At 38.9% G+C, this 22,252-nt stretch overlaps 1 protein-coding gene and 1 long non-coding RNA gene across 2 annotated transcripts in view; one reads left to right on the forward strand and one right to left on the reverse strand.

The window, feature by feature from the left end:
- LOC107553034 (alpha-1A adrenergic receptor-like) overlaps positions 1-4,531 on the reverse strand; it is a 15,841-nt gene extending 11,310 nt beyond the window's left edge. The window contains exon 1 of the mRNA XM_016235109.1: positions 3,432-4,531. Coding sequence (XP_016090595.1) covers positions 3,432-4,356 — 925 coding nt within the window. The 5' untranslated portion in view covers positions 4,357-4,531. The remainder of the gene's footprint in view (positions 1-3,431) is intronic.
- The window catches only part of LOC107553035 (uncharacterized), a 22,676-nt gene continuing 2,917 nt past the window's right edge, over positions 2,494-22,252 (forward strand). Inside the window, exons 1-2 of the long non-coding RNA XR_001604922.1 lie at positions 2,494-2,558; positions 10,143-10,147. This is a non-coding gene — a long non-coding RNA (uncharacterized lncRNA). The remainder of the gene's footprint in view (positions 2,559-10,142; positions 10,148-22,252) is intronic.

Raw genomic sequence — 22,252 nt, forward strand, 5'->3', positions numbered from 1 at the left:
GGAGTGCCCCTGGAGCAGGTCTCCAGGCATGCTGGGTTGCACAGATGCCTCAACCACCGGCTGGGGGGCCACGTACAACGGGCTTGCAGTGTCAGGGGTTTGGACGGGGCCCCGACTGCACTGGCACATCAACTGCCTCGAGTTGCTGGCAGTGCACCTTGCCCGGGGCCGTCTCAAAGGGCGCTTACGAGGCAAGCATGTACTGGTCCGCACGGACAACACAGCGACCGTTGCTTACATCAACCGACAAGGTGGTCTGCGCTCCCGTTGCTTATCGCAACTCGCTCGCCACCTCCTCCTCTAGAGTCAGAAGCATCTAAGGTCACTTCGTGCTGTTCACATTCCTGGGCTACTCAACCGGGCAGCCGACGAGCTGTCCCGAGCTGTGCTCCCGGGAGAATGGCGACTCTATCCCCAGACAGTCCAGCTGGTTTGGGGACGTTTCGGAGCCGCTCAGGTAGACCTGTTTGCCTCTCCAGAAACCTCTCACTGCCAGTTGTTCTTCGCCCCGACCGAGGGAACACTCGGCATGGACGCACTGGCACACAGCTGGCCGCGGGGCCTTCGCAAGTATGCGTTTCCCCCAGTGAGCCTTCTGGCACAGTTGCTGTGCAAGGTCAGGGAGGACGAGGAGCAGGTCCTGCTGGTGGCACCCTATTGGCCTACCCGGATCTGGTTCCCGGAACAAATGCTCCTCGCAATAGCCCCTCATTGGCCGATTCCTCTGAGGAAGGATTTACTGACTCAGAGACGGGGCACCCTTTGGCACCCGCGTCCAGACCTCTGGAAACATCATGTCTGGTCCCTGGACGGGATGCTGAGGTTCTAAGTGGCCTACCCCTAAGAGGTAGTTGACACCATCACTTCAGCAAGGGCACCGTCTACGAGACACGTCTACGCTTTGAAGTGGAACCTGTTCATTGAGTGGTGTTCTTCTCGCCGAGAAGACCCCCGAAGATGCCCGATCGGAGTTGTGCTGTCCTTTTTGCAGCAAGGGTTGGAGCGAAGGCTGTCTCCCTCCACCCTTAAAGTTTATGTCGCTGCAATCGCTGCTAACCACGACCCCGTAGAAGGGAGGTCGTTGGGGAAGCATGACCTGGTTGTCAGGTTACTTAAGGGGGCGAGAAGGTTAAATCCTCCTCTCTATACCCTCTTGGGACCTGACTCTGGTGCTCACGGCACTACAGCAGGGCCCATTTGAGCCTTTGCAGGCGGTTGAGCTGAAGTTCCTTTCAATGAAGACTTTACTCCTGCTTGCATTGGCCTCCATCATTTTCGGTCAACGATTCGTGCCTGGAGTTCGGGCCGGCTGATTTCCAGGTAACCCTGAGGCCCTGGCCCGGCTACGGCGAAACGTTTTCTGCAACAATTGGGGGGAATCTTAACTGAGGAGACAAACTGACCTACAGGAAGCTATGGATCTATTGAATGTGTATTTTTCAAGCATTCTATTGTGGCATTCACTGTTATTTTTCTGCACAGTGATAACTAGTGAAAAGTGTTCCTACTAATTTACTTAAGTATAGTTAACCCAAAATTCTGTCATCATTTACATTATTACATCAATTCTCCCTCTTTTTCTTTTCAAACCCCTGACTTTTGTTTTTCTGCAGAAGAAAGAAGATACTTTGAAGAATGCTGGTAATCAAAACCAACAGGTTTGTCACATTTAGACGACATAAAGGGAGTAAATTATTTTCATTTTTGGGTAAACTATCTCTTTAATTAGGATGATACACACTTTAAATTTCAATCATACTGGACACAGCCACTTAATGTGCTAGAATTAAATGGGTAAATAATAATAAGTAAATAGTCTTTCAAACAACATGTGCTTTGATACAATATATACATTTACTTTCATTCAGAAATGAAAGCTCCCAAGCAAAGTACTCACTGGACTATGATGTGGAAAGACATGCTGCACAATGAGCAACAACCAAGAACAGTATTCACTGATTACCTTTAAAAATGATTCATAGCTGGGTAATAATTATTTAAATTATTTTACCAAGTACAAAATGTTTAATTCAAAAACTTCGCCATTTACCAATGTGTTTTTCAAAACACCTTTTAAATTTGTAATGTTTTAACCTTTATTAAATGTTACAGTCCAAGTGTACATATAAATGCATGGGTAATTTTGCAAAATGTGTTAAATATTTTATCTACACTTATTGTATAACTGCTGTTTTTTTTGCTGTAATTGCATGGTTTTGTAAATAAATTGTTTTGTAAATACATTTTCCTCATGCCAGCTTGGTCAAGCTAGTTATTTAATGGACTTTAAAATTGCTTTCATAATAATGAGATGTTTATAGATTTGTTAAGTCATGTTATTTATGTATTATAATCTATATAATTAAAATGAAAGTAAACGTTTTGTCTAGGTAACGTTATTAATTTTAAATGAAATATTAATGAACAGTACAGTAGATGAAACTGTGCTAAGTCTGGCGTGCTGCGCAACGTGCCGAGTCCGGCTTGGATGCTGCAGTGTCGGTAAGTTACAGCTGTCGCATCTGGTCCGGTTGATTCGGCCCAGAATCTGAAAGTGAGTACACAGACATCCAGGCCGAGTGCTGCAGATGAATCAGGGCCGATGGACAAGTGTCTAGCAGGTGAAAATTTAACTGAAAATGGCCAGAGTGTACGTTTGATTGTGTACGAGGTAGATGTAAACAGTCTATCAGCAAACGTCAAGTTAGTAAGTTTTCACTAGACTTTAGTGGAGTCAGCAGTTCGCTTGACAGTAAATAAGGATCTAATCCTAAAGTATACATTTTTTAAAAATACCATTGTTTTCCGTTGTTGGTGAAGTGTTATTTTGGATTCCGATTACCAAGGAGAGGCTACGCAAGGTCCTAAAGATGGCGGCCGCAACAAAAATGTAACGTGACTGAAACCCATGAATACGGGAATGTTTGAATACGGTGAAATCATGCACGTGCGTAGTACATGTTATGTATGTAGACATGCGCAGTACGTGACGATTTTAAAGGCAAGCACGAACTAACATACACAACAATGGCCGAGTACATGATACTGTTGTTGCTGTTTAAGAGTTTGCTAATGCTTCTTCAGCAAAGTGTGGATTTACTTCACCAATATTACAACCCACAGCGGAGACGCATCATATACACACAGCAACAGGTACTGTTTACTAACAAGGTGACAGTGCCAAATACTGGCCTGGCATACGTATAACAGCGTTTTTGGCCGTTTTCGCGGATATGTGTAGACGCAAATCATTTTGAAAATGTTGTCGTGCATACGTGAAACTTTTTTAAAACGCAAGAGAAAAACTTTTCCGTTTTTGACTATACTGTTGTCGTGTGAAACGTAATCTTAGATTTACATCAGACAAAGATATTTTCTCTTCCCAAAGCTAGTATTTGCTTCTAATCAAATGTAAAAACTGAAACACTTACCGATCGGAAGAACCAGGAAAAACGGAAGCCAACATAGGACGAAGCATCCAACCACGATGCCCAGGGTCTTAGCGGCCTTCTTCTCTCGGGAGAACTTGAGCAGACGCAGTGCAAAGTGTGTCCGGTTGCGCAAGGCCTCGTCCTCGGACACTGTTGTGTTCCCACGATGTATCCGCAAAGTTACGGCCTCGGTGGCGTGATCAGACTTTTCCGTTTTCAGTCCGCTAATCAGTGCTCGGGTCTCCCTCTTCGCGACCACGTACACGCGGCAATACATCGACAGAATCACCACAAGAGGAAGGTAGAAGGATCCCAATGCGGAAAAAATGGCATAGCCAGGCTCTTCAGTAATCTTGCATATGGATTCGTCCTCCGGCGCCGGTTCCTTCCATCCAAAAAGAGGTCCAATTGAGATGGTAATGGACAGAGCCCACAAAACAATGAGTGCAAGCAACGCTCGTCGTTCTGTCACAATGGACGGGTGCTGCAGCGGATAACTAACGCCGATATATCGGTCCACCGAAATCATGCATAAGCTCATGATGGACGCCGTACAGCACAAGACGTCCATTGCCGCCCAAACATCGCAAAACGGCCGTCCGAAGATCCAACGGCCCAACATTTCAAAGACTGTAGAAAATGGAAGAACCGTAGAGCTCAGCAAAAGGTCCGCGACCGCCAAGTTCACAATGAAATAATGGGTAACTGTGCGTAGATTACGATGGCAAACCACCGAGAGGATGACCAGGATGTTGCCCAGAACGCCAAAAATGATGAAGATCGCCAACACCATTCCCAGAACGACAGCCTTCATGACGTTCAGCTCTGGGACGAGAACCTGGCTGCAGTTGCTACAGTTTTCATGGAACGACTCCGGAGTCATGTTGTCTTTGAGGGGAATCATCTGTTCAAGATGTCCAGGCATTTAATAAAGGTCTGATTTTGATGCCGTGAGTTTCTATTTGCACCTTAATATCTCTCCAAGAAAATGTTGAAAGCGCTACTTCTGCATTGGCCGTGGTCCAAGAACACTGGGGCATTTCCAGCATTGCAATGAGGGAACGTGATTAAATTTAACCTGTTGTGTCTCATTTCTCCTAGATGGGGTAGAATAAACCATAAAAATATCTTGAGCTTTTGTTCAGCACAGACTTTATTTTAGGCATTTACCACAAAGCCAGACGTTAACAGCACCTCGAAAACCTGGTAGATTTGCTGGTATAAAAAAGCCCACAGATGCACATTGCACAACATGCACTAAAAACAACCTACAATACCCTAGCAACCACCTGAAATACCCTAGTAACACACCAAACCACCTTAGCAACCAAAAAAGCAGCATCCAGCATAGTAACACTCTGTCAACCACTCTTATTTTCTTCAGAACGTGTAAAGCCTGACTTTCAGATTGTTTGTGAGCGAAGGAGACCACAGATGCAGAAACCGACCTTTCACAGGGGTTTTAACGAGACCGTGTCCTGTGAGACTGAGAAGCCAGTTCTGAACGAAGTGAAACAGCAATCAATACCTTGATCAAAGTCACAATTTGTGTTACAAGAGATTTCTGTTTTAAATAAATGCTGTTCTTTTGAACTTTCTATTCGTCAGAGACTCATGACAAAAATGTATCACTGTTGCACATTACAACAACTGTTTTCAATATTGATAATAATCAGAAATGTTTCTTGTGCATCAAATCAGCATATTAGAATGATTTCTGAAGGATCATGTGACACTGAAGACTGGAGTAATGATGCTGAAAATTCAGCTTTGATCACAGGAATAAATAACATTTTACAATGTATTCAAATAGAAAACATTTAAAATTGTAATAATACTTCGCCATATTACTGTTTTTACTGCACCTTTGATCACGTAAATGCAGCCTTGGTGAGCAGAAGAGACTTTTGAATGGTAATGTTATGAAACTTATCAGTTAAGAAAGCGATGTTAGAAATTCACGGTTAATATTTCTTCTGGTCTAATTGTCATACTGCACATTTTGGCACATCTAGATATTTAGAAGAGTCATATGCTCTGCATTAAGATCAGGATTGTACTTGTCTGTGGAGGTTAAGCTCAGAAATGAATGATTAATATTATTTTCCCCACCCACCTGGAGAGACAAAAGTCTTTTCACAGTTGGAGAATGTTATTGCATTTTGATGAAAACAAACAAATAACATGCACTGATGAATCATGCATAATCCGACCAGGGATGTTCAACTTTGGTCAAGTTTGATTTCAGTATAATAGTTTTTTATCACAAATCCCCTGTTGCATTATCTCCCTTCTGCTTTTTTGTGACTGTCAGCATTCATTTCCTGGTCTCCTGTCTGAACCCAACTGCCATTGTATTTATACACACAGGCGAGAGAAACTGAATCCTGTCCAGGGTTCGCCGGGCTCAGCGTGATAATACTAGTGCTAGGACCGAGATAGTGGAGTTCAGTGTGCATTCAGCGGTCTCTCTGTCTCTGATCTCCCCATCACGACATCAACCGGCGTCTGACCTTTGGGCCTCACCGGCGCGTCGAGTGGAACTCCATGCTGATACACCAGCTGTTCAGAGCCTGAGCAGGCTCGCTTTGAGCTGCCATGCTGCATTGCACAATAGCCCTCCTGCCTGCACTACACCGTCCACCCCTGTGCCGCTCTCTCCTGAGCTGCTATCAATGCTCATCATCTTCAGTTTAGTTGATTTATAAATATCATAGGCATAGTTCACCAAAACATGAACATTCTCTGAAATTGACAGAAATTTACCCTCAGGCCATCCAAGATGTACAGTGGGTACGGAAAGTATTCAGACACCCTTTAAATTTTTCCCTCTTTGTTATATTGCAGCCATTTGCTAAAATCATTTAAGTTAATTTTTTTTCCTCATTAATGTACACACAGCACCCCATATTGACAGAAAAACACAGAATTGTTGACATTTTTGCAGATTTATTAAAAAAGAAAAACTGAAATATCACATGGTCCTAAGTATTCAGACCCTTTGCTCAGTATTTAGTAGAAGCACCCTTTTGATCTAATACAGCCATGAGTCTTTTTGGGAAAGATGCAACAAGTTTTTCACACCTGGATTTGGGGATCCTCTGCCATTCCTCCTTGCAGATCCTCTCCAGTTCTGTCAGGTTGGATGGTAAACGTTGGTGGACAGCCATTTTTAGGTCTCTCCAGAGATGCTCAATTGGGTTTAAGTCAGGGCTCTGGCTGGGCCATTCAAGAACAGTCACAGAGTTGTTGTGAAGCCACTCCTTCATTATTTTAGCTGTGTGCTTAGGGTCATTGTCTTGTTGGAAGGTAAACCTTCAGCCCAGTCTGAGGTCCTGAGCACTCTGGAGAAAGTTTTCGTCCAGGATATCCCTGTACTTGGCCGCATTCATCTTTCCCTCAATTGCAACCAGTCGTCCTGTCCCTGCAGCTGAAAAACACCCCAACAGCATGATGCTGCCACCACCATGCTTCACTGTTGGGACTGTATTGGACAGGTGATGAGCAGTGCCTGGTTTTCTCCACACATACCACTTAGAATTAAGGCCAAAAAGTTCTATCTTGGACTCATCAGACCAGAGAATCTTATTTCTCACCATCTCACAACTCCATGCGGGCTTTCATGTGTCTTGCACTGAGGAGAGGCTTCCATCGGGCCACTCTGCCATAAAGCCCCAACTGGTGGAGGGCTGCAGTGATGGCTGACTTTCTACAACTTTCTCCCATCTCCCAACTGCATCTCTGGAGCTCAGCCACAGTGATCTTTGGGTTCTTCTTTACCTCTCCCACCAAGGCTCTTCTCCCCCGATAGCTCAGTTTGGCCAGACGGCCAGCTCTAGGAAGGGTTCTGGTCATCCCAAACGTCTTCCATTTAAGGAATGGAGGCCACTGTGCTCTTGGGAACCTTAAGTGCAGCAGAAATTTTTTTGTAACCTTGGCCACAGATCTGTGCCTTGCCACATTTCTGTCTCTGAGCTCTTCAGGCAGTTCGTTTGACCTCATGATTCTCATTTGCTCTGACATGGACTGTGAGCTGTAAGGTCTTATATAGCCAGGTGTGTGGCTTTCCTAATCAAGTCCAATCAGTATAATCAAACACAGCTGGACTCAAATGAAGGTGTAGAACCATCTCAAGGATGATCAGAAGAAATGGACAGCACCTGAGTTAAATATATGAGTGTCACAGCAAAGGGTCTGAATACTTAGGACCATGTGATATTTCAGTTTTTCTTTTTAATAAATCAGCAAAAATGTCAACAATTCTGTCTTTTTCTGTCAATATGGGGTGCTGTGTGTACATTAATGAGGAAAAAAATTTTACTTAAATGATTTTAGCAAATGGCTGCAATATAACAAAGAGTGACAAATTTAAGGGGGTCTGAATACTTTCCGTACCCACTGTAGATGAGTTTGTTTCTTCATCAGATTTGGAGAAATGTAGCATTGCATCACTTGCTCACCAGTGGATCCTCTGCAGTGAATGGGTGCCGTCAGAATGAGAGTCCAAACAGCTGATAAAAACATCACACTAATCCACAAGTAATCCAAACCACTCCAGTCCATCAGTTAACATCCTGAGAAGCCAAAAGCTGCGTGTTTATAATAATTAAAATTTTACTCCAAACCATTGCTTCTGGCTAAATATTATGGCCATAATATTGGATTCTCCAGTGAAAAAAGTTGTCTCGTCTGAATCAGGAGCAAAATCTGCACAGATCGAGCACCATTTACATGTGAAAACAATCCAAAAACGGTTCTAAACAAATATGTGGGTGGATTTTTACTGGAGGAAGCAGTATTATGGATTATGAACTTTACGTAGACTATTTTTGCCAACAGTTTAAAATTAAAATGCCTTAATGATGGATTTGTTCCTTACAAACACACAGCTTTTGGTTTCTCAAGACATTAATCGATGGACTGGAGTGGTGTGGATTACTTGTGGATTATTGTGATGTTTTTATCAGCTGTTTGGGCTCTCATTCTGACGGCACCCATTCACTGCAGAGGATCCATTGCTGTGCAAGTGATGCAATGCTACATTTCTCCAAATCTGATGAAGAAACAAATTAATCTATATCTTGGATGGCCTGAGGCTGAGTAAATTTGCAGTGAATGTTCATGTTTGGGTGAACTATTCCTTTAAGGTGCAGTGCTCAATCTGATTGGCAGCACTCGCGTATGGTGAGGGACACAACTAAAGCATTTGCTGTTTTAGTCCCCAAGCAAACAGTAAATTAAACTGACAGCCAGATGATTCTCACTAACATCAGTAAGAGACTTAGAGCTTTGCCAGACTGGCTCCCATATGGCCGAGCACATAACACAACTCACCAAAACAGCTCATCATCTCAGCGAACAGAAGCAAGCAAGTGTCTAGACTTGTGAAGGATATAGTTAATATTAGATATTTATATTTAAACAGATATAACATTCCCATAGCAATAATTCACCCAAAAATGAAAAATCTGTAATTTACTTATAATTTACTACTGTAATTTAAAACTATACTGTAAAAAGTGGTAACATGCAGTTGTTACCTTAAAGAGCTATTTTTACCTGATTTAAATAAAAAAATGGTTTTGGTATAAATGAATTTTGTTTGATTCATTATGCTAAATAATTTTTTATTTTCATTCAAAAAAATAACAGAACACATTTTTTATTTTATTTTTTATATTTTATGTATCATTTTAATTTTATTTTTGAAAAAAATATATATTTTTAAAGTTTTAGCAGTTTTTGTCCATACAGTGGAACCTTTTTAAGCTTTAAACACAAACAAAAAATATTGTAATATGTTTTACAAGAAAATATTTCCATCTTTCTACTTCAAAATGTAATGTATAATTCAGTGTGTTACTTGTCGTTTCTTCATGATTATTTGTGAAATTTACTTGCAATTTCTGTATGAGCGACATGAGGATTAGTCAATATTTATTTTAGACCGATCAATTCCTTTAGGACTTTAGAGGAGTCTCTATTATTCATGAACAGATTGTGGCCTGCGGGCAGCCTGCTCATCACAGAAACAGTCGATCCTCTGGTTTTCAGCTCGGTGGTCCCTCCACAACCTGTATGTTACACTCACTCGGACTGAGATTAAATCACAATTATTGGTCTTCTTTGCCTAGTACTTATCACAGCCCTGCAGGGCGTGCAATAACCAGAGCCACAGCGCTCTCTCTGTAATCGCCAAAGCCTCCGGTGAAATTAATGGATACGGTTGGCTGCTTTTACATAAAGAGAGGTAAATATTTAGGCTTCAACGCTGAAAGGTAATTCAAGTCGCAGCTTCCTAATGTACAGGCTTCAAAAAGACAGAAATGAGTTCCATCACTGGCTGCTCGTTCTGACTCAGTGTTTATGTCACATCAAAGCATGAGACCTCAGCAGAAGGTGAAGAGGGCACGCGGACAGTGCCTTATCTCTCCTGATTGAAAGCTCAGGTCCACGGCTTTCTAGAACATTCCTCTTCAGGAACAAGAGAAAATGCATGCTGAGAGGCTCACACTATTTAAGAAAGCAGAGTAATTGAATTTGAAGTGTTGTAGTCTATGGAAATTTGGCTACTATATCTGGAAGAAGAAAAAAACGTGTATGTAATTATATCTAATTATAAATGTTTTGGATGTATCTTATTATGAAATGTTACATATTAGATTTTTCACCATTTTAACCACCTTTTCTGCTACACTCATTCAGATTGAGTGTGTGTGTATATATATTAATATATATATATATGGGCAGTTGATATGCAATATCATGCAATAAAGAAAATATGCAATATATTCTCTTAATGTAAAAAAATGCATTTAAATATATATATATATAGAGAGAGAGAGAGAGAGAGAGAGAGAGAGAGAGAGACATGAAATATTATACAATATATTTTTAAAAGTACAGATATTCCATGTATGTTAATGTTAAAAAATTCTTAAATATATGCAGTTGACATTAAATATTAAACATTGTAATATTAAACATTAATACATTTTAAAAAGTGCAATGTGCATATTAATAAAGAGAGACCGAATATTTGTACTTTTAAAAATGTATGTTACACCGAATGGCCATTTATAATGAACCAGTGAAGGGAAAAAAGGTGATTAAAAATACTTGGAAATAAAAAGAAAAAAAATTATGAGCAGCACCTTAAAATTTAATCTTAAATATTCATGTAAACCTTAACTTAAAATCTTGATTCTACTACAAAAAGCATATCATATTTTATTATGAAAACCAGATTTGTTTGCTACTAAAATCAGAAACTCATTAGAACAAAATATTATAAGTAGCCTAACCATTTCCCCCATTATTAAATATAAGATTCTGAACAGCTTACTATCATAAATGAAAAGCAACAGCATTATCCTTATGCATATAGCTATTATATGTATGTGTCCTTTTCAGAATATGCACACCACCATTGTGTCCATTTTCTGATTCAACAGTTTGTTTGAGTAGACAGATTCGAAAAAAAAAATCTTATTTATAATCAAACTATTTTTGCTCCAGTCAATACAAAACAATTAGAGTAACCTTTTCATGTTGCCCATCATGCATAAATCATTGTGACAGCTGGGAGAGGATGCAGAAATCTCTGGAACACAATGCATTACATCAGTATGCACCAACATAAGCACTAAACACGCGAACGCACTCAATCCCTCATTTTAAAGACCGTAAACAGAACGCAACAGCTTATACCGGTATGTGAAGTTATCAGAAGCAACCTGTAGACTCACCCCAGCGCACATCACACGAAGTTTGCAAACGGAAAAGGAATATTTATAATGACTGCATTCTCAATAGAGCCTAGTCTAGCAGTTGCATGCCTGAATGAACACTCACCTCAGCAGCGTGTCAGTGAACGCGAGAACTCGATCCGGAGGTGTTTGGGTAGATGGACGCGCGACGCGTCTCCGGTTCATCGCTTCAGTCTCTCCTCTCATCCCTGTGGAAACAGCAGAGCTTAAGTTCAGCCAGTCAAGTGCAGTTCAGTGTTTCCACACGCACATTTGAGCGGAAGGGTCTCGGGACATCAGTATTTCTCAGAGGAGGTGACAGTGAGTCATGGCGCTCCGCGCCGCGCCGCCTCCTTTACGCACAAACTTTGGTGCCGCTGCGCTCTGGGCTCGTGGATGTGGACGTGGCGACTGGCCAGCGATAGTACATCATCTCAAAGAAGAGTGCTGACGCGATTTCTGGTTATAGCCTCTAACGTATAGTAAGTGAAAATACACATAAGAAGGGTGGTTACCCAAACTCCGCGAGGTGAACTGAGCTGAACTGTTGCCGCTGTGATCCTAAGCGAGAAACTTGATAATGCATGAGTCACATTTCACCACAGAATCAAAAATACATTACATTTTATTTCAGTTAATGAAGAAATGGGTTGAAGATGTGCTTAAAAAGGAAAACACAATCATTCTCAAGCCATCCAAGATGTAAATGAGTTTGTTTCTTCATGGGAACAGATTTGGAGAAATGTAGCACTGCATCACTTGCTCAGCAATGGATGCTCTGCAGTGAATGGGTGTCGTCAGAATGAGAGCCCAAACAGCTGATAAAAGCATCACAATAATCCACAAGTAACCCACACCACTCCAGGCCATCAGTTAACATCTTGTGAAACAAAAAGCTGCATGTTTGTGAGAAACAAATCCATCATTAAGATGTTTTAAACTTAAAACCGTTGCTTCCAGCTAAAATATGAGTCCAAATAATAACGCTTCATCCAGAGAAAAACTCCATCTCCAGATGTGCTTAAAAAGGAAAACACAATCATTCTCAAGCCATCCAAGATGTAAATGAGTTTGTTTCTTCATGGGAACAGATTTGGAGAAATGTAGCACTGCATCACTTGCTCAGCAATGGATGCTCTGCAGTGAATGGGTGCCGTCAGAATGAGAGTGCAAACAGCTGATAAAAGCATCACAATAATCCACAAGTAACCCACACCACTCCAGGCCATCAGTTAACATCTTGTGAAACAAAAAGCTGCATGTTTGTGAGAAACAAATCCATCATTAAGATGTTTTAAACTTAAAACCGTTGCTTCCAGCTAAAATATGAGTCCAAACGCTTCATCCAGAGAAAAACTCCATCTCTTGTTGTCTGTCACAACTAAATCCATCCACATATTTGTTTGGAATCATTCGGGGCTTTTTTGGCTTGGACATGGTGTTTGATCTGTGGATATTTATTTCCTGATTCAGACGAGATTGTTTTTTCACTGGAGAAAGCAATATTATGGATTATGGACTTGTATTTTAGCAGGAAGCAACAGTTTGAAGTTTAAAACGTCTTGATGGATTTGTTTCTTGAAAACACACAGCAATTTTCAGTAAATTCTCATTTTTGGGTGAACTATTCCTTTAAATGGTCTTTAAAATAAGCTTTTCTCTAGAGAGTATTATAACCCAGACATGTTTTTGTGAGAGCCCATTTACTCACCCTTGTGTCATTCCAAACTGTATAACTTTGTTTCTTCTGTGGCGCATAAAAGGACACATTTTGTAGAGTGTCCTGTTCCTGTCTATAAAATAGATGCTGATTCATGTTGCCAAACTCAAAAAAATAAAAAATACTGTACAAGTTTCAAAACGGGTCTATATGACTGATAAAAATAGGTTTCCCTCTGCAGTAACTCTCAAATCTGATTGGCATCTGTTCAATTCAAAACGTGTAATCGTGTTGGAGGTTACTGATTCCAAACATCATGATGCATTTCGAGACATCATGTTTGACATCATGCACATCAGCATGTACACAGTATGAGAATGAGGTGAAAACAGTGTTACAATGCAAATGCATATATATATATATATAATATTCCTTCCTATATGTATTCCTTCCGGAGCATCAGGGACTGTTTGAATCTTTTGTAATAGTTGCATGTAAGTCCCTCAGTTGTCCTCAGTGTGAATAGATGGATCTCAAAATCATACAGTCATTGTTGGAAAGAGTTCAAATACACAAAAGATGCTGGAAGAATTTGTGGGACCTGAAGGATGTTTCTGAAGAACAGCAGACAGATTAACTGTTCAGAACAAACAAAAGACTCATCTAAAAAAAAAAATAATAATAATCAGAAATCACAAAAAAAAAACAGCTGTGGATCATCCAGGTAACAACAATGTATTAAGAATCAACCATATGTAAAATTCTGCACAGGGTCATTTTTATAAATTCAACTATTATTTTCTCTTGTGGAGTATATGTAATAATAAATAACATGCATTTTGTATATTATTTTGGTAAAATAATTAACATTTTGCAGATACTTCGAAGTGTATGTAAATTTTGACCACAACATTGTGTGTGTGTGTGTGTGTGTGTGTGTGTGTGTGTGTGTGTATACACTCTAAAAAATGCTCGGTTAAATATAACCCAGCGCTGGGTTAAAAAGGGAAAACCCCAGCTATTGGGTTGTTTTAACCCAGCTATTGGGTTGTATTTAACCCAGCATTTTAGAGTATATATATATATCTATACATATAATCATGAATTAAATATAATTAAATGAGTAATTAGGGTACAAGAAACGCACAGATGTGCAGCAAAACTCACCTGTGAGAGTATTGAATTCAGAATTATGTGGAGCTTTTCACTGCACAAATCGCTCCACATCAGCTTGACAAAGACTAGAGCCTTAACAAAAGCCCAGCGAGAAAACCAAAGGCTTTTATGTGCAGATGTTTAGAAATGCGGAATCAAATCTGATTGGCATCTGTTCAATTCAAAACGTGTAATCGTGTTGGAGGTTACTGATTCCAAACATCATGATGCATTTCGAGACATCATGTTTGACATCATGCACATCAGCATGTACACAGTATGAGAATGAGGTGAAAACAGTGTTACAATGCAAATGCATATATATATATATATAATATTCCTTCCTATATGTATTCCTTCCGGAGCATCAGGGACTGTTTGAATCTTTTGTAATAGTTGCATGTAAGTCCCTCAGTTGTCCTCAGTGTGAATAGATGGATCTCAAAATCATACAGTCATTGTTGGAAAGAGTTCAAATACACAAAAGATGCTGGAAGAATTTGTGGGACCTGAAGGATGTTTCTGAAGAACAGCAGACAGATTAACTGTTCAGAACAAACAAAAGACTCATCTAAAAAAAAAAATAATAATAATCAGAAATCACAAAAAAAAAACAGCTGTGGATCATCCAGGGAACAACAATGGATTAAGAATCAACCATATGTAAAATTCTGCACAGGGTCATTTTTATAAATTCAACTATTATTTTCTCTTGTGGAGTATATGTAATAATAAATAACATGCATTTTGTATATTATTTTGGTAAAATAATTAACATTTTGCAGATACTTCGAAGTGTATGTAAATTTTGACCACAACATTGTGTGTGTGTGTGTGTGTGTGTGTGTGTGTGTGTGTGTGTGTATACACTCTAAAAAATGCTGGGTCCAGCGCTGGGTTAAAAAGGGAAAACCCCAGCTATTGGGTTGTTTTAACCCAGCTATTGGGTTGTATTTAACCCAGCATTTTAGAGTATATATATATATCTATACATATAATCATGAATTAAATATAATTAAATGAGTAATTAGGGTACAAGAAACGCACAGATGTGCAGCAAAACTCACCTGTGAGAGTATTGAATTCAGAATTATGTGGAGCTTTTCACTGCACAAATCGCTCCACATCAGCTTGACAAAGACTAGAGCCTTAACAAAAGCCCAGCGAGAAAACCAAAGGCTTTTATGTGCAGATGTTTAGAAATGCGGAAGATTAGAAAGAAACCAGCACAAAGTGCCTGCATGACTGGCATATTTAAACTAATCCAAACAAACATAGAAAACAAACATTTGACATTTATATATCAGTCTTCTGATGTATGTGTACTGTTACCGCACTAGCAGCTGTGAGGTGTCACACTGTATTTAATGTAACCTGTTTTAAACCTGCCTACAAAGTTTTATTGTATTGAACGTCACCTTTTGGATCAATATTTTAAAGAAGGCATTCTAAAATCCTAAATAATTGATGTCTACAAATGTATGTCTGTTAAATAATTTACATGTCATCTAAGTAAACCTTTAACTCCAAGAGTATTCTGGCACAAAGCTTGTGGTTATGGTGGGATGTTTATATATTTTTTTGTTTTCACTTTAATTTTAGTTACAATTTTAGTGAACTGGCCTCTAAGTACTGTCGCAATAGTGACGCTTTCCTTAGTAAACACCCCTAATAATAGAGTACATCACCAGACCTATCCATATACAGGCATGAGAATCAGTCTATGCGTGACCAGGCAGTCATTCTGAAATGTCTCATCGCTGTCAGAGAGAAGCGGTGGTTGTGTACCTGAGCCACACAGATGCTGATAGCGTCAGCTGTCCACCCACTCCATCAGTCACTAAAGCTCTGTTCCAAAAACAAGTGAGCTGTCTATAGACATCACAGGTGCGCTTCTGACACGAAGACTGTTCCCATTGCCTTCTACATCTCATTTTGGACATATTCTATAGAAACACTGCATATATCCTTCAGCGAAAAGGGAATCCCAATGCATTGCGATGAACTAAATCCATCTGAAAAAAAAGACTAATATATATTTTTATAAAATGATGGAACTTGTGTTACCTCAGAGCAGCAGGTGTTGTCGTTGCCATGACAAACGGCGCATCTTGTTTTCTATTGGCTGCATGAGAGTTCCAAAGAAATAGTCACTTTTTGAATAGATACAATGTTTCCTGCAATTTGATTGTGTAAATACATTTCTATTGCAAAAAGTCCAGAAGCTTGTGAGTAGTTTGCGTGCAATCTGTGTTTTAGTTTGCATGCAATGACATAAGCAGAAAAACATGCCAAAAACAGTAAACGGTACAAAAAACAGTAATGCAAAGGTAACTTAACATGCTACTTTTCATAAAGAAAGTGAAGTAACATAATCAGTTATTAGTTAATGGTATAACAGTTAGTTCGTTTTTTATAATTAGTAATGCAACAAGTAACATTACACAACACTGATTACGACGGAAGCTGGAATCAAGAGAAATGATAATAAACATATTTAATTGAATACTGAAAAATGAATGATATATTTAACAGAACTTGTGTTACTTCAAAGCAGCAAGTGTTGCAATAATTTGCCATTGCCGTGACAAAAAGGTTCATCTTGTTTTCTATTGGCTGCATGGGAATTCCAAAAAAGACACTTTGTTTTAATTTTAATTTTAGTGAAAGTTTTAGCAATTTTGTTGCATGTTTTTGTCATTTTTATTAGTTTTCATTTTTTAAAAACATATATGTTCATATGTTTTTTATTTTAAGTTTTAGCTTTAGTTAACGATAATAACCCTAGTTTGCATGGAATGGCATAAGGGGGTAAAATACTTTGTTTACAGCAACAAAAAAAAAAGCATGTACAATGTAAGAAAAAATAAGAATACAGTGAGAAAAAGGAATGCAAAATTAACTTAACATGCTACTTTCCATAAAGCCTGCATAATGAGTAACATTCCCTTTGACTTCAGGGCAGCTCGGTAGGTTTTGGAACAGACCTTCTATGTGTTTTCTTTTCCTTCATATCATTTCACCTTCCTCCTTTATCACAGTCATTCCCAGGAGAGCTGAGTCCGTCTTCCTAAAGCTCAGGTCAGGCTATGATTGGATTGACAGGCTCATGTTCAGCAGTCTATTGGGTTTGTTTGGCTTTTGCAGGGTTTGGTTCAGTTTGTCTTTCTCCTTGTTATTTATCGACTGCCCTTGAGATCAGTACCGCCGCTCCCTATACGCAGAGTACGCAGTTTGCGTAGGGCACCAACTCCCAAGGGGGCACTAGCACCATCCCAGTTGCTCAAAAAAAACAAAACACATGACACTGAATGCAAATGATCATAATTGATTGACACTATGCCCATGGAAAGACATCAGCAATCCGCCGCCGAGAAAAGAAGAAGAAAAAAAGATGATGAAAACGAAGCCCCAGCCCCTGAAACTTTTTCGGGTGTTGAGGTTAATTAATAACATATTATAATGTCGGTAATAATTTCACCACCACCAGCTCATCTAATTTTCTCCATGTTCCCTTACGAAAATTAGCCATGTTTTAACACGACTAAAACAATCTAAAAAATCATGGGTCTTGTAGCCATGGCAACCGCACATTAACCATGGTTTTGTTACTTCAAATAATAATTTACAAAGAAGTATTAAGATCATATTTTTGTGATTATAAAAACAAACCTAAGCCAGCAACAGCCTTTAAAATAACATAAAATGCATTATATAAAAACAATGAGGCAACCCTGCTGAAAAAAAAAACAATAGAACCATCACAGAAAATTGTAATACCATCAAAAATAAATAAAAAATACCATTACAAACATTACAAACCATCAACTTTTAAGCATTAAAACCATTAAAAATGGTTTTCTGTAGTGTGTTTTGGGACATATTCCATTAGGATTTATTGGTTTTAACAAGCCACCAATAGAAGGTGACCAATCACCAGTAGAGCCCAACAGGGTCCATTACAGTATCCAACAATACAATCCTGCTTAGGGCACCCATTTGGCCAGCAGCGGCCCTGCTTGAGATGATTTACATTAGATGATAGTGAGTCTTTGAAAATGTTTGTTTACGTATAAAATGAAAGAGCAGAAGAGGTCGCAAACCCAAACGCTCAGGATCTCCGGTGTCATTCGCTCTATTGTTCGATATTTGATGGGGTCAGATTGTTCCATTATCAGAGACCCACATATTTATTTGTTATAGTTGAACGGTGCACTCAAAACGCATTCAGATCAAGCTACTTTAAGCGTCTTTCTAACAAATGTGACACTGAAGGTGACTGGACTTATTCAAAAGCAATTTATTAGACGGCATCTATTTTTCCAAGCCAAAGGCTCTCTTGTCTTCGTGTCAAGTCGTTCCCGCTGTCCTTTTCACTACCTATCAAGTCGCACACACAAACCCATTCTCACTCAATGGTCTACAGTCCTAATGTGCTATCACTGTTTGTCTCGCGGTTTCGTTTTAGAGGGAAGCACAAACTAATCAAGTGGGTTTCTACACATTATCATGCCCTCCAGCAGAGGTATTCTGTGTTCTCTTTCTCGCGCTCGGTGTCTCTCATCCTCCTCTTTGTTTTTGTCTCACCCTCCTCTGCCTCAGGAAAGCACCGTCTTATCTCCACCTCCCAAGTCTAAATCACCATGACAACTCTTAGCTTGTATTTATCTCCTAAATCACTGCTCAGGAATAGCTTTAGATATGAGAGGAGAGGGAGGGCGGCATGCATCTTAAGAAAATGATTGCAGTCGGGGGCCGCCGTACAATCGATGCCCCCACCCACACATCCCAATCCGCACGGATATCCATCAAGGGTGGCGCTTGATTCATTCCGCAGTCGAGCAAAAGATAGCAAGAGCCAAACGTATCGCTTCGGCATGGAGTGATTTGAATAAACATATGTCATGGGTCTGGATTTGGAAAGACGCGGAACGGTATCATCAGCAGGCATGGAAATAAGGTTTCAAATGGGGTATGGAGAGAACATTAAAGAAATAGTTTAGGCAAAAAACTAAAATCGAATTATTTTCTCTCCCTCGGGTTGTCCAAACAAATAAAAATAAAAAATCATGTACAACTTCTGTAACACTATATTCTAAGTCTTTGGAAGTCATATGACAGCTTTGTGTAAAAAACAGACATATTTATTTTATTTATTTATTTTTTAATTAATGAAGCCTTATTTATTCTGCTAAATTAGAAAAAAGAAAAATTAATTTTCCAACAAGACATTTTCCAAATGCCCACCAGATTGAAAAAAAGCATTTTTTAGAGTGTACAGAAAAAGGTCCACCTTTGCACATCTGTAAATTACTAGAGATCAAATTTAAGTAACTTGTAATATGCAGTTCATAGTAAATCACTGTGAAGGAATTTATCACAGCATATGGGGTACGTTGTCACAATAGGCACCTGCTGTTTGAAATTTAAGTATTTAAATATATGAATATTTACTGTATATTTAAAGGATTAATTCAACCAAAAAGCTAATTCTGTCATAGAAAGTAATGCAGGATTGGACCAACATCAGTAAATGATGACATAAGCTTTTATTTTTGGAGGATTGTTCCTTTAAAAAAAATGTATTACAGGCTATTTAACAGCCATTGAAAATTATGTAAGACAATTATGAAATGCATTTACATTTTATGAATCATACAAAATGTAAACGTAATATAGAAAAAAAATATCTAAACATCGGTCTAATAAATTGGTTCATCTAGAAAATGAGATGAAGGAACATTTGCAAATTACAAAAAAATTGCTGTATAGACAATTTCCACTCAGAAACTGCCAGTAAATTTCACAGTTAATCACATAAACAGCAAGTAACACATTCAATTAAATATAACATTTTGAAGTAGAAAGACCAAAATAGTATTTTCTTGTAAAACATACTGCAGAAATCTTAAAATCTTTTTTACAGTGTATTGGCTGCTTTTATTGTACCTAAGCATGTACATTTTTAAACATTATCTTTTGTGATATGGAAAAGAGCATGAGCATTCTGAATTTATCCTTTTGTGTTTTACGGCAGAAAGAAAGTCATATTAGTTTGAAATGGCATGACTGAATTTTCATTTTTGGGGTGAATTATTCCTACACTGCACTGACATACTATAAAAACTGGTGGCATTTTCTCCAAAACATGGTGAAATAGCATGGATCACTGGAATGAGCCGTAATGGGACCTTTACTTTTCCTACGGTGTTGTAATGAAACAGTGTCCTGATTGTGACCTCTGCAGATTGAGGGCTTCTTTTGGGGGTATGTTTAGTTCAGTATTGTTTAGTCTACGCAGCCCTACAGAATACCTGCGTCTTGCCAAGTGAGAAAAATCAGCAAGGCACATCCCCAGCAGCTTGTGTTTCCTAGATATTTTATAATTAATTTACCTGGTGGAGAATGCAGGCAGAAAGGCAACAGGCAGGAGATGTTGAATGTGCATGTGCATGAATACACACTCACCTTGTCTCCAGAAATATCCATTCCTGAGATGCTTGTCAGATGAGCAATTATCTGAGGTTGAGGTGTCTTCTCACAAGAACCAGCAGAGGCAGAAACTTCAAAGGGTTTCCGAGAGAACTGAAAATCAATTTCAGGGTCATTTGACTTTTAAAAGTTAATGAATGGAAAAGCATGCAAAGTCAACGACGTCCTGCAAATGCTGCTGAGCAAATTAATGAATTCTCCTCTCTCGTGGAGACATTTCCCATAGTGCAACTTAACATGCAGACAAAACATTCTGACTCAGAGTTACACTCACAAATTAGCCCTTTTCAAAAGTCAATTGTCTGGATAAACATACATTTAATATTGTTTTGCTGCAGAACTGCCATCTTACATTAATTGCAAATCAGAATAATTGATAATAGTGGAGGCTATTTGTCACGGTTTATACTAGTAAAAACAAACCTTGAAATCTTCATTACAAAACAAAGCTATATTGAACATTTCCACAATACTGGCTAAGGGGGCAAAAGAGTACACTGAGTAATTGTTGACCTGATAATGTTGCCACACCATATGGGGTAAGTTGTCACAGAAGCCTGCTGTTTGAAATATTAAATAAACAAAGTAAACAAGGCACAACATTCTATTTATATTAAAGGCTTAGTTCACCCAAAAATAAAAATGTAAACCATTACAGTTTTCTTATTTTGTGGTGTATAATTATTTTTTAAATGTATTGTAGACTATATAGCTTATCAGCCATTAAGTTCTTTAGGCAAAACAATTATGAAGTACACAACATTGTATAATTGTTCAGGTTTTGAAATATGAAGGACTATAAGAAGTAAAACATATTTCTATTTAAAGGATTAGTTTACCCCCCCCCCCCTTCAAAAAAAAAGAAGAAAAATAATAAATGGCAGAATTTAAATGTTCTTATCAGCCAATGAACAATTATGCAAAACAGTTCTGAAATATATATGATTTTATGAAACAAATAAAAAATGTTAAAGGAAGACTCCACTATTTTTGAAAATAGGCTCATTTTCCAACTCCCCTAGAGTTAAACAGTTGAGTTTTACCATTTTCGAATCTATTCAGCCGATCTCCGGGTCTGGCGGTAGCACTTTTAGCTGTAGCTTAGCATAGATCATTGAATCTGATTAGACCGTGAGCATCTCACTCAAAAATTACCAAAGAGTTTCTATATTTTTCGTGTACTAAGACCGACAGAAAATGAAAAGTTGCAATTTCTAGGCCTATATGGCTAGGAACTATACTCTCATTCCGGCGTAATAATCAAGGAACTTTGCTGCCGTACCATGGGTGCAGCAGGGGCAATGATATTACGCAGTGCCTGAAAATAGGCTTATTGGAAGTTACCTAGCTGGGGACTATTTTCAGGCGCTGCGTAATATCATTGCGCCTATATCGGCCTAGAAAATCACAACTTTTCATTTTCCGTCGGTCTTAGTACACGATGTAACTACAGAAGAGTCAAGTTTTAAATAGGAAAAATATAGATTTTTGAGCGCGATGCTAACGGTCTAATCAGATTCAATGATCTATGCTAAGCTACAGCTAAAAGTGCTACCGCCAGACCCGGAGATCGGCTGAATGGATTCGAAAACGGTAAAACTCAACTGTTTAACTCTAGGGGCAACCCTCTACATTGCGAGTAAATCATTCGCAAATGCGACTAAATCTTACTCTGGGCAACTAAATAATGTCTAACATTAGCCATTGGCTAATAAATTCTTAGATTTTACTCGCCAGTATGTGTGTGAGAGGCGTTCAACACAGAT

This window comes from Sinocyclocheilus grahami, unplaced genomic scaffold (assembly GCF_001515645.1).
Source record: "Sinocyclocheilus grahami isolate Dianchi unplaced genomic scaffold, SAMN03320097.WGS_v1.1 scaffold463.1, whole genome shotgun sequence".
Lineage (NCBI taxonomy): Eukaryota > Metazoa > Chordata > Actinopteri > Cypriniformes > Cyprinidae > Sinocyclocheilus > Sinocyclocheilus grahami.